Raw genomic sequence first — 12,801 nt, 5'->3', positions numbered from 1 at the left:
TTTGGTACTTGAGATAGGAGTCTAATAGACTCTCCTCCTCGCCCCACCCCATCCCCCAGGCTGGCTTTGAGCCACTGTCTTCTGATCTCAGCATCATGAGTAGTTAGGATTATAGGCATGAGCCACCAGTGCCTGGCTTTACATCAGTTTTTAACACCTTGGAAGATAGACATGTATCCTGTAATGCTACCAGTGGTGTATAATTTTAAATGTGGGTCTGTATGATATATTAACCATAAAAAGAACCCATACCATATAGTAACAGTGCAGTGGTGTATACAACTCCTTAGAGATATAGTATACTATTCATTTTGGGGATCCGAAAAAACCCTAGATATTTCTCAGTGTCAGTACTCAGATTTATATAAAATGTTTACAAGGAGAAATGGGTATATGATGTGGTATGTAAAGGAGAACTTTCCTAGAAAATGTTTAACTCATGTACATTATAGTTATTGCCAGTGTCTTTAATTGTGTAGATTCAAGAAGAGTTATACCCTGGTGAACTGTATAGCAGTGAGTACCACCATTGAAGGTTACAAGAGGCTTTTCAAGAGAGCAAGCTCTTTTCCTGTGACATAGCAGATGGTGGATACTGAGTAAGGAAAAGTATTTTAAGGGACAAAGGAGAAAGGAATGAGAGAAGCTAGTAGTTATGTTAGGAGTGATTGAGATAGTTGTAATCTGCTTGTTCTTACTCCAAGGTTAAATGTCGGTTTGTTTGTCTTTAGGTTTTGTACAGTATTAGAATACTGTGAGGGAAATGATCTGGACTTCTACCTGAAACAGCACAAATTAATGTCGGAGAAAGAGGCCCGATCCATTATCATGCAGATTGTGAATGCTTTAAAGTACTTAAATGAAATAAAACCTCCCATCATACACTATGACCTCAAACCAGGTATGTCCAACTTTTAGGAGACAATATTGGTGACTTTTTCAGTCTTCCTACTGGATTTTATCAAGTTAGACAATTTGACAGGCATCAAGAAGACCTAACGATATCCAATTGTAAATTGCCCGAGTAGTGTGTGTCGAGAGTGGGTGAGTGGGATTAAATAGTCTAAAGAAACAGTACCTTTGTCTGCAGAGCTAGGGCTATTGAGCAACAGTTACCTTGGCAAGTTCAGTTTTGCTTTTTCCTATTATTCAGTATAGCAAGTCCATATTTCATTAACTTATGAGCAGTTTTAAAAATCCTTTTGCATTATCATGTTTAATGACTTTGATAGTTATCAGTAAAGAGCAGATAGACTTCTTAACCTTGAGCTTTGGTTGGTAGCTCCAAGAGGGTTTTTTTTTTTTTTTAATATCTGCATATATTGTGTGTAGATTACTCAAACCATTTTAGGACTGTCTTGTCATGGGCATTAGAAAAATAGTCCTATTACCTCCTTCTATGCCACAGTTGTTAACTTTGTTTTACTCTCCTGGTAGTTACATATTAAATCTCACCAGTCAGTGTTCTTCAGTGTTCTCATACAGTTCACATGGCTTTAAAAAAAAATGCTGAGGTAGTTTTAAAAGCATGATTATGTGACCTAGTTTTCTATCACTGAATTCAACACATCCCTGCCATAGGAGCTATAGGTGGCGCTGTGGTACTAGCTTTAATAACCAAGCATTGTCTTTTTCTTCCTCTCTCCATGCTATTCCCCCTCTCCCTCCTTCACCCTCTCCTTTTCCTTCTTTCTTCCCTCTTCCATCAAAATTTTTAACAGGGTATTATAGCAATCTTATTGAAAGTTAATAGGAGATTTTCCTGTCATTCATTACCCATCTGTACAAGTGATATTTTATTTTGACAAATTATTTTCTTTCCAAAGCTTATAGTAGTGGTTTTGGTACATTAAGAAGGTAATTCTTGGAAAATAAATTTCTAAAGATGCCAAAGACTCTTCCTTCAGTATTCAGAGTTAAATTCTTTTATTCCAGAGATTTAGAATTCAGTTGTTCCCTTTATGTCTATTAATACATTGGATTTTTCTCTTAGTGAAACTCTGCTTATTCATGAAGATTTTTATCTTTTTAGGTAATATTCTGTTAGTAAATGGTACAGCGTGTGGAGAAATAAAAATTACAGACTTTGGTCTTTCCAAGATCATGGATGATGATAGCTACAATTCAGTGGATGGCATGGAGCTAACGTCACAAGGTGCTGGTACTTATTGGTAAGTATCCAGAGAGGTTTACTGGGTTAGAGATCTACTGGTGGAGATGCAACTACAGTACTGAAGTCTTGTCAATTCACGGTTTCTGTTTTAGCAGTATTTGATCCTTTGTATTAATTTATCCTGCTTTTTTTCTTTTCTCTCTCGAAAACACTAGTGAGAACTTGTTTGTGGACAGGTCTTTCAGAGCTAGCCTCACAAGTCCCTAGAGAATGAAGTTGCTCTTGTGTGCAAGAAGAGGTCTCCTTGAGTTAAGCAGACAAAGAATTTGTTTCTAGAGTTATCTGAGGATGATAGACACATGAGGAAATAGGAATTATAAGAATCAGAATTTAGGGCTGGGAGCGTAGTCTAATGGTAGAATGCTCGCCTCACATGCACAAAGCCCTGGGTTTGATTCCTCAGTATCAAATACATAGAAAAAGCTGGAAGTGGTGCTGTAGCTCAAGTGGCAGAGCGCTAGTCTTGAGCAAAAAATGTCCCAGGACAGTGCCCAGGCCCTGAGTTCAAGCTCCATGACTGGCAAAAAAAAAAAAAAGAGAATTTAAAAAGCCAAGCTAGGCATGACCCACACCTTTTATCCTAGCTACTCAGGAGGCTGAGATCAGAGGATCAAGGTTCAAAGCCAGCCCACACAAAAGGACCTGAGACTCTTATCTCCAATAAACTTCTAGAAAAGAGGAAGTGAGACTTGGCTTAAGGGTAAGATAGTAGCTTGAGCTGAAGAGCTCAGGTACAATGCCCAGGGTTTGGGTAGTGACCTTGAGCTGAAGAGCTCAGGGACAGCACCCAGGGCGAATTCAAGCCCCATAACCCCCCCCCCCCCTCCAAAAAAAAAAAAAAAAGGAATTTAAAAAGCAAAAAAAAAAAAAAACAGTTGGGTGCTAGTGGCTCATGCCTGTAATCCTAGCTACTCAAGAGGATGATATCTGAGGATCACAGTTCAAAGCCAGCCCAGGCAGGAAAGTCTGTGAGACTCTTATCCCCAGAAAGCAAAAGTGGGGGTGGGCTTAAAGTGGTAGAGTAAAAGCCTTGAGTACAAAGAGGCTCAGGGACAGTGCCCAGTCCCAGAGTTCAAGCACCATGACCCACCAAAATAGGAAAAGCATACTATGAAATCTATATTCAAAAATATGAACACAGTTTACTAGAAGTTAATCCATGTATATCAGCCGTGTTCTAAAAGGTTTTGAGGCACGGTTCTTTCTACCATCTATTATCACCTACCTCTGCCTGCCAGTTCTGTGTCCTCTCCTATTCTTGCCTACTCTTCTTCCCTACCCCTTCTTGTTCTTTTGTTTTTGTTTTGTTTTTTTTGGGGGGGGGTGGTCATGGGACTCTGGGCCTGGGCATTATCCCTGACTCTTCAGCTCTAATACTCTACCCTGTGAGCCACAGGGCCATTTCCAAATTTTACAGGAAGAAATAGGAGACACACATGGGCTCTTAGGCATAAAGTCTGGGCCTGGGCATTGTCCCTGACCTCTTCAGCTTAAGGCTACTGCCCTACTGCTTGAGCCACAGCATCACTTCCTCCTACCCCTTCTTACTATTGCTTTTGACACAGAAAATCATGTGGTACACCTGTGCCATACAACTTTGTGATTGTAAAAGAGTGTTAACAAAAGTTTCTTCCTCTCGTGAGGTGATTACTCAGAGCCACATATTGGCATTTGTGATTCTGAACCTGGAGAACCCTCTATTTGCCACAAAAGAGGGATAATATGCTTTTGTGTCCAAGGGTCCAAAGGGTCAAGTCACTTGCCTTTCTGACTGAGAGCTCTGGGCTTTAGCAGAACACTTAACTATCTAGGAAGAAAAGGTATGATGAGGAAGATACAGGGAAGGAGAGTGAGTCGTTCACAATAGGATGAGTCCCATTGTCTACAGTTAATCCTGCTGCCAGCAGCATGTGCACGGTACTGTGCTTTCCATTTCTCCTTGTTCCTTGTGGTGGTGGAGATGGTACCTGTACTAAAAGTCACTCTCTAATACTTCAGAATTCTAAGTTTAAAATAGAACATGTACTTTCAGTGTTTATCCATTAGAGTGGTTATTGTGAATCAGTATCCCTGTCACTAAATGATGTAAAAATATCTGATTTTGGAAATTCAGAAAGAAAGGTCTATATTGCATGAAAGATCTATATGCCTCCATTGTATAAAGTCCTTGGAACTTGATTTGAGCTTTGTGTCTGATAGCTTATTCTTTCTTAAACTCAAGGCCTGAGCTCTGTCCTTGGGCTTTCTTAAGGCTTTCTTGTTACTGAGGAATTTGAACCTGGGTCTTTTTGCATGCTGGGCAAGCACTCTACCATTAGACCAAACTCACGGCCTGATAGCTTGTTCTTGAAAGGTACAATATTTTCATGTCCAAAATAGTTACCACATTGCTTTACTACTATATTTGCTTAGCTGTAAGAACTCAAAATTGAAGCTGTGTGCTCTTATCTATAACCCTACCCATTGACAAGGCTGTAGTCTAAAGATCCGGGTTTGAAGTCAGCTCAGGCATGAAAGTACATAAAACTACCTCCAATTAACCACAGAAATGTTGGAAGTGGAGCTGTAGCTCAAGTGGTAGAGTACTAAGCTTGAGCAGAAAAGGTTAGGGACAGTGCCTAAGCTCCAAGTTCAAGCCTGGGACCAGCCTCATCCCCCCTAAAAAAAATTTGAGAATCGAAATTTAATATTGCAATGTTTTGTTTCAGAGTAATCTGTTAAGGCAGTGTGAAGGGTGTATATGAGGAAAGGTTGACCACATGGGCTAGATGATGTTTAGTTGGGAGTTCATCTTATTGTTCCTTGTATAGTTTGTGAAGATTTTTTATGAAAAATAAGAGAATTTCTGAGACTATCTTTATAAAGACTTGAAGACTCTCCACACAGTTGTCATAATCACTATCTTCAATATGCCATCCTCTTATATGACCCAAAGACATATAAACAGATTAGGAGGATAGAAAAATTTAAGCAATTATTAGCAGTGTCTAGTTGTTTCATTATTCTACATTGGTGAGCTTTTTTTTATTAAAGAATTTATTAACATTGATTTTTACATCATATTTCAAATGATGTATTTAACAAACAAGTATTCAAGAGGGAATCTATATACAATCACTGGTACTTAGATTTTAGGACATAATTAAAATTAGGCTGAGGGTTTGTATGTCATAGATACATATTAATCTATGTAATAAAACATTATGTCTATAGAGTCATAGCTTTTTATGTAGTTGTGTTTATATTTCCAACACCATGTCCATAACATTGGGTACTCAAATATTGAGTCCTTGCCCTTGTACTGTTTGGATCTAATAGCCACATATTAAGGATACCATGTGCCTTTTGTTCTTTTGGTTTTGACTCATCTCACTCAACATGATTCCCTCTAGATTCATCCACTTCCCTGCAAATGCCATTATTTTATCTTGTCTGTTGGCTATGTAGAATTCCATTGTGTATATATACATATATACACCACATTTTTTGAATCCATTCATCTGCAGTAGTAAAGTAAGCAAATAGTAAAGCAAGCTTAGGCTACAGATATTTGAGGACTTGTATCAAGATGGAAATTCATTTGATTTTTTTGTTTGTTTAAGAACTTTTTTTTTTTTAGGGGCTAAGAGGTTAGACTAGTGGTAGAGTGCTTGTCTAGCATGCATAAAAACCTGGGTTCAATTCCTTGGTATCACATACGTAGAAAAAAGCCAGAAATGGTACTATGACTCAAGTGGCAGAGCTCTAGCCTTGAGAAAGCCAGAGGACAGTGCTCAGGCCCTGAGTTCAAGCCTCAGGACTGGCCAAGAAAAAAAAGGTTATAGGGCTTGAACTTTGGGCCTGGGCGCTGTCACTGAGCTCTTCAGCTTAAAGCCCTACCCTTGAGCCACAGCCCTGCTTCCCATTTTCTAGTGATTAATTGGAGATAAGAGTCTCTTGGCTTTGTATTGCCTGGGCTGGCTTTGAACCCAGATCCTCAGATCTCAGCCTCCTGAGTAGCTAGGATTATAGGTATACGTGACGTGAGCTATGGCACCCAGCTTTTTTTTTTTTTTTTTTAAATAAAAGTTGTATGTAAGATTACTTCATTCCTGCTTCTTAATTGCTCCTTCCTTGTGTTTGCCATTTTCCTTTCCTACTTGGCAGGATTTGGCTTTCCATTCCAGGATCTTTTTGCAGTCCAGTTTCAGCCTGGTTATAACCACCTTGATGGAGTGATGTCCACATGGACAGTGGTGCCATTGGCCTTTTCCTGCTGTCCCTATTCAATGTGGATGACAATTGTCTTCCTGTAACCTGGACCACATTGCCACTCTCCTGACCTCTACAGTACCCTCATACAACCTGCACCTCACATCTTTTCAGATGGGCAGAGATCTTATCTTGTGCTTCTTTAAACTGTCTCAGTTCTTTGGAAAGAGGGAAAGACATTATCTTCCCAAGAATGTGGGAAGGTGCATTGAAATGCCTTTTCCAGTTCTTGCTTTGGTCAGAGTGACAAAGGGATTAGCCTTCATTTTGGCAGCTCCTGCTTCAGTGGTGGCCAAAAAGGTGGCCAGAAAGGGCACATTTAAAAAAATAAAAAGCTGGGCGGGTGTTCATGCCTATAATCTTAGCTATTCAGGAGGCTGAGATCTGAGGATTATGGTTTGAAGCCAGCCTGAGCAGCCAGATGTGGAGCTGTGGCTCAAATAGTAGAGTTTGCCTTGAGCAGAAAGAGCTCAGGGACAATACCAAGGCCCTGAGTTCATGTCTAGGACTGGCACAAAAATGAAATCATATTTAGTTCATATGTGTTTAAGAATCAAACCTGGGTGCAAGTGGCTCACACCTAAAATCTTAGCAATCTCTGTCTGTCTCTTGTTTTGTCACTATTTCTCTTTCTTGTCTCTCTCTTTCATTACCCTAACCTTCACTCTTCTGCCTCATTCTTCAGGTGTACCACAATGCCCAGCCAATTTTTTATTTGTGTGTGTGTGTGTGTGTGTGTGTGTGTGTGTGTGTGTGTGTGTGTATTTAAAAATGAAATATATGTATATTTCATTTTTAAATATGGATTTGTTTTGCTTTGGTTTTTTTTCTGGTGCAGAGATTAAATCCAAGACCTCATTCATGCTAGTTTTTGCACCTCTCACAGTATGTTTAAGCTAAAAATATTCATTGTGAAATAATAATTTAGTCAGTGGTTTTAGTCATCCAATGGTTTAAGAAAAGATATGAAACCAAAGATATGAAACAACTTTTTTTTTTTTTAAAGAAAATCTGATATCTAAAACTAAGTTTGGTAGTGTTGGTGAATGAGACATGAAAATTTTTTGCCTGTTGCCTTTTGTGATATTTTAAAACTGTAAATTTAGATTTTTATGCCAGGAATACAGCAGGATCCAAAATAAAGATTTTTCTGTAGGATAGATTTTGTCACATGAAATCTACAGAAATTGATCTGTTATTTTCAGGATTTTGTCTACTAGCTGTGCTGTGGCTAAGACTGTAGGAGAATGTATTTGGTTTCCTAAATACCCAGGGCCACTTACCTTCCATACCATACAATTTGGTGTGGTCTGCTGTTCCCGGGTTTCTTCAAAGACTAGTGGTCAGAAGGGAAAGAGTTTAGATCAAGTTGTGCTAACTACTAGTTTGCATGGTTTTTGCTGCAGTATTTGTTAGGGTTCTAGTAAGCCCCCTTATCCCAAAAGTAGGAAATAGAAAATATCTTCTGATAATGTAGACTTTAATGTCACCTTCAATTTTGTAATTGCATCCTTTCTAATAGAGTTCCAAGAGTCTTTTTTTGTTGTTGGTGGTGTTGTGGGGCTTGGACTCTGGGACTGGGCACCGTCCTTGAGCTCTTCAGCTGCCCTACCCCTGGAGCCATAGTGCCACTTCCAGTTTTCTAGTGGTTAATTGGAGATGAGAGTCTCACAGACTTTATTGTCCAGCTAGCTTTGAACCTCGATCCTCAGATCTCAGCCTCCTTAGTAGCCACTGCACCCAGCTCCAAGAGTCCATCTTAAAAAGACAGAATAAACTTTGTCTTTAGAACATTTGTTAATTTTAAGGGCTGAGGCCATATAGCTCAGTGGAGGCTTTGGATTGATCTCCCTGCACCATGAATGAATGAATGAATGAATGTTGGTTTTATAGAACCCTTCCTTTCTAGCAACATGAAAAGAAGCCAGAATCATTTTTCATATTAAAATACTTGTCATTGAAGCTATCTTAGAAGGGAAGTGCTTTCTCTTGTGCCTCCACTTGTTTTAAAAACTCATTATGGGCTGTGAATATAACTTGGTGGTAAAATGCTTACCTAGCAAGCATGAAGTCCTATGTGTGATCCCAACACCACAAAACTCCACAAAACTTTGTTGTGTGATACCTAGATTAGGCCCAACTCTGTGAACGGCAGCTGGGTAAGTGAAGGAGGACTAGGGACAGTGTTGATCTGTTTCTATAATTGAAAAATATTTCCCAAGGACATTGCTACCTCCCTTCATTGACTTGCATACATTTCTAAGTTGAATGTAAAGACTTGAGTGTATCTTTTTCACCAAGGTCTTTTTTTTTTTTGCCAGTCCTGGGCTTGAGCTCAGGGCCTGAGCACTGTTCTTGGACTTTCTCAAGGCTAGAGCTCTACCACTTGAGCTTCAGCACCACTTCCGGCTTTTTTTTTATGTATGTGGTACCGAGGAATCGAACCCAGGTATTCATGCATGCTAGGCAAGCACTTTAACCACTAGGCCAAACTCCCAGCCCCTCACCAAGGTCTTTTATTTAGCCTTTCTGTACGTGTCTTAGGTGTCTATATTCATTTTTCTAAGTATTTTTCTTTTTCTTTTCTCCCAGGTATTTACCACCAGAATGTTTTGTGGTTGGGAAAGAGCCACCAAAGATTTCAAATAAAGTAGACGTCTGGTCAGTGGGTGTGATCTTCTACCAGTGTCTTTATGGAAGGAAGGTAAGGAAGAAGGGTGGTGCAGCAGTTTCACTTCCTTCCTGGGAGCATTGTGTCCATAGTTCCTCAGTGTGGATTGGTCCCTGGAGTTAATCATTGGTTTATACTAAATGTAATCCTGAAACTAATGATTTAAAGAAAATACACATTTTAAGGCCAGACTGGGTATCTCAAGCCTGTAATCCTGGCTACTTGGGAGGTAAGGACCAGGAGATCACAGTTTAAGGCCAGTATAAAAGTTTCTGAGGGAGAGATGGGGAAAATGATGAAGGGGTGATGTTGATCAAGATGTATTATACTCAAATTGGCATGTTGAATTGAAACCTTTTATATAGCTACTTAAAGATAATAAAGTAAACTTTTTTAAAAATTAAAAAGGGAAAATGACAAGACACAATAAAAATTTGAGATTGTAAAGAAGAAAAAGAAGTTTTCAAAACTCCATCTCAGCCAATGGCTAGGCATAGCAACATGGGGAAATATAAGTGAGAGGAGCTCAGTCCTTTGGCATACAAGGCTAGCACTCTACCACTTTGAGCCACAGGGCCAGTTCTTTTTTTTTTTGAGTAGTTAATTAGAGATAAGAGTCTCACTGGGACTTTTCTGCCTGGGGTGGATTCAAACCTTGATTCTCATATCAGCTTCCTGAGTAGCTAGGATTACAGGTGTGAGCTTGAACTTAGTTTTTAAGTTTATTACCAAATTCTAACTTAGGGCACAGCTGAAACCATAAAATGACTCCAGCACATTTTTTGTTTCCATTTTCTCCTTAGCCTTCTGCTCTTTTATTTCTTTTTCTCTTTTCTACATGGGTTAGCCAGTGGTGTGGGAGGGGGCGGTACATGAGCCTACAGCTCTCACTTGGAGCCCACTGGTTTTTGGTCTGACTTCCTTTTCTTTGCTGTGAAAAGAAGTTGAGATAGGAGATGCTGCTTCAGCTTTGACCTAGTCCTTAAGCTCTGAGTCTACCGCCTTGTCTGTTTAAGGTGAGACTTAGAAGAGAGCACTCTCAAGTTCTGGGGCTCCTTCTTCTCTCCTTACTGGATTGTGTTCTGTTTAATTTCACCAGAAGCCCACCTTTATTTGCTTATTACTTTGTTTTTATATGACAGCCTTTTGGCCATAACCAGTCTCAGCAAGACATTCTACAAGAGAATACTATTCTTAAAGCTACTGAAGTACAGTTTCCGCCAAAGCCAGTAGTAACACCTGAAGCAAAAGTAAGTTTGACTTATTTATTACCAACAGAAATAATTACCTTGCTGCCTTGCTTTCTATATTAATGTTTTGGATGGTAGTAGATGGATTATTTCATACGAAATTTAGCAGTAACTAAAAACAGTATTGTAGGCATGAATTACTATTCCTAAGAACAGTAGATAGACAGCGATTGCTTTCATTTTCTACCCACCTCATTCTCAAGTCCAGTAAAAGGATTGTTGATATGTGGAATATTTGAATGCACAAAGACACTGTGGGGACAGGGCAGGACAGGGAAGGGTAAGCAGACTCTACGGTAGCAATCTATACCAGGCATTGTGGTCGATAGGAAGGATACTCAGCCTGGCCCCTGTAGAGTATGATCTGTTTGGGGAGTTAAGATCCACATGGTTACACAATACAAAAGTACTAAGGAAGGGAGATGGAGCCCTTTTTTTTTATTTCCATGGTGTGGTTGGGGAAGGCCTTGATGGGGAAGTGACATTTTTAGTATTGTCTGATGTGATGGTGCAAGTCAGTGTAAGTTTGGGGTTTTGCAAAGATAGAAACAAGTATAGCACCAATGAGCTTGTAAGTTCCACAGAGCAGAGAAAGGGGTGTGGAATAAAAGAGGCACTGAGACACTGTGAACTGTGGTGCTGGAAAGCAGAAGGGTATAATCAGGGTTGCTACGTGATCTTAAAACTGTTGTTTTAAGAGCCTCCATTGGCAGCTGTGTAGAGAACATTCAAAGTAAAAGGCATTTGTTTGACCAATATCTGACCCAAAAGAACCTTTTAAATTCTAGATACATGTATCTCATTAAGAAAGGTTCATTTTAAAGGCCCAGTTACTTATGTTTATGAATTTGTTTGTATCTCCAAATGCTTTAATCAGTATCTGTGTCTTCATGGAAAATCTGAATTGGCATTGTGCTTTTATATTTTGTCAATCAAACATGAGATCAATAGTTTGTTTCATGTGACCTAAGCCTCTTTTTTATGGGGCTCTGGCAGCAGATCCACAACCTCAGGTTCCTTGTAGGGTGCCAGGATTGTTGTCTTCAGTCTTCTCCAAAAAACTTTCCTTTGCAGGCATTTATCCGGCGATGCTTAGCCTACCGAAAGGAGGACCGCATTGACGTCCAGCAGCTGGCCTGTGACCCCTACTTGCTGCCTCACATCCGAAAGTCAGTCTCCACAAGTAGTCCTGCTGGAGCTGCTATTGCATCAACCTCTGGGGCATCCAATAACAGTTCTTCGAATTGAGACTGACTCCAAGGCCACAAACTGTTAACACACAAAGTGGACAAATGGCATTCAGCAACGGGTTTGGAACATAGCGAATCCGAATGGATCTCATGAAACCTGTACCAGGTGCTTTTATTTTCTTGCTTTTTTTCCCATCCATAGAGCATGACAGCATCGATTCTCATTGAGGAGAAACCCTGGGCAGCTCTGGCCAGGCCTCATAGGAAAAGGCCCCGCCCGAGGTTCCGGCGTCAACCGCCACTGTGTGTGGCTGCTCTGAGTGAGGAAAAAAATTAAAAAGAAAAACTGGTTCCATGTACTGTGAACTTGAAAACATGCAGACTCAGGGGGGTCCCTGATGCATTGCTTCAGATGAAGAATGTGGACTTGAAAATACAGACTGGGCTAGTCCAGTGTCTATATTTAAACTTGTTCTTTTCTTTTAATAAAGTTTAGGTAACATCTCCTGAAAAGCTTGTAGCACAAAGGCTCGGCTGGGGATGGTATTGACTTCGGAGGAAAAAAGTTGCTATTGCCCGTTAAAGGCACTAGAGTTAGTGTTTTATCCCTAAATAATTTCAATTTTTAAAAACATGCAGCTTCCCTCCCCCCTTTTTTATTTTTGAAAGAATACATTTGGTTATAAAGTGAAACCCGTATTAGCAAGTACGTGGCAATGTTCATTCCAATCAAATGCAGCTTTCTCCTCCGTCTGGTCTCCTGCTAGAATTGTTTCCCTCATTTCAAGAGGGAAAATGGAGTGGGAGGACTGAGATGCGTGGTTTGCCATTGGACAAAGAATGAGGTTAGAAGACTGCAGCTTGGAGTCTCTGGGTTTTCAAATATTTCTTCACAATTTGAACACTTGACGGTTGTCCCTTTTAATTTATTTGAAGTGCTATTTTTTTAAATAAAGGTTCATCTGTCCATGCAGTCCTCCTGGATTCACTGAATGTAGTCACTGTCAGAACTATCCAAAAGTAGCAGAAAGTTGGCTGGGAATCTGGATGCTCTGGGGATCACTAGTTTCTACCCTCAGTCTTTGTGTGATTGCTAAATGGTGTACATTTCTTGTTAACCACATTATTAAAACTTGATGGACACATAAGCTATCTTCTGTTAGATCTCTTGGCAGGAAGTAACCTTCTACCCCCTAAACTTGGAAAATATATGTTGGTACCTGTTGTGTACCTGTAAGTGTACACACGCACTTTATGTAACTCACT

At 39.8% G+C, this 12,801-nt stretch overlaps 1 protein-coding gene across 3 annotated transcripts in view; it reads left to right on the top strand.

The window, feature by feature from the left end:
* The window catches only part of Tlk2 (tousled like kinase 2), a 107,294-nt gene extending 94,786 nt beyond the window's left edge, over positions 1-12,508 (top strand). For all 3 annotated transcript variants that reach the window (XM_090349984.1, XM_090349983.1, XM_090349985.1), the window contains 5 exons: positions 732-901; positions 2,033-2,171; positions 9,017-9,128; positions 10,238-10,345; positions 11,420-12,508. In XM_090349984.1, coding sequence (XP_090206110.1) covers positions 732-901; positions 2,033-2,171; positions 9,017-9,128; positions 10,238-10,345; positions 11,420-11,593 — 703 coding nt within the window. In that variant the 3' untranslated portion in view covers positions 11,594-12,508. The remainder of the gene's footprint in view (positions 1-731; positions 902-2,032; positions 2,172-9,016; positions 9,129-10,237; positions 10,346-11,419) is intronic.
* The last annotated feature ends 293 nt before the right edge of the window (positions 12,509-12,801 follow it).

This window comes from Megascapheus bottae, chromosome 17 (assembly GCF_031878675.1).
Source record: "Megascapheus bottae isolate mThoBot1 chromosome 17, mThoBot2.hap1, whole genome shotgun sequence".
Taxonomy (NCBI): domain Eukaryota; kingdom Metazoa; phylum Chordata; class Mammalia; order Rodentia; family Geomyidae; genus Megascapheus; species Megascapheus bottae.
This window is presented reverse-complemented; position numbering and strand designations above follow the sequence as displayed.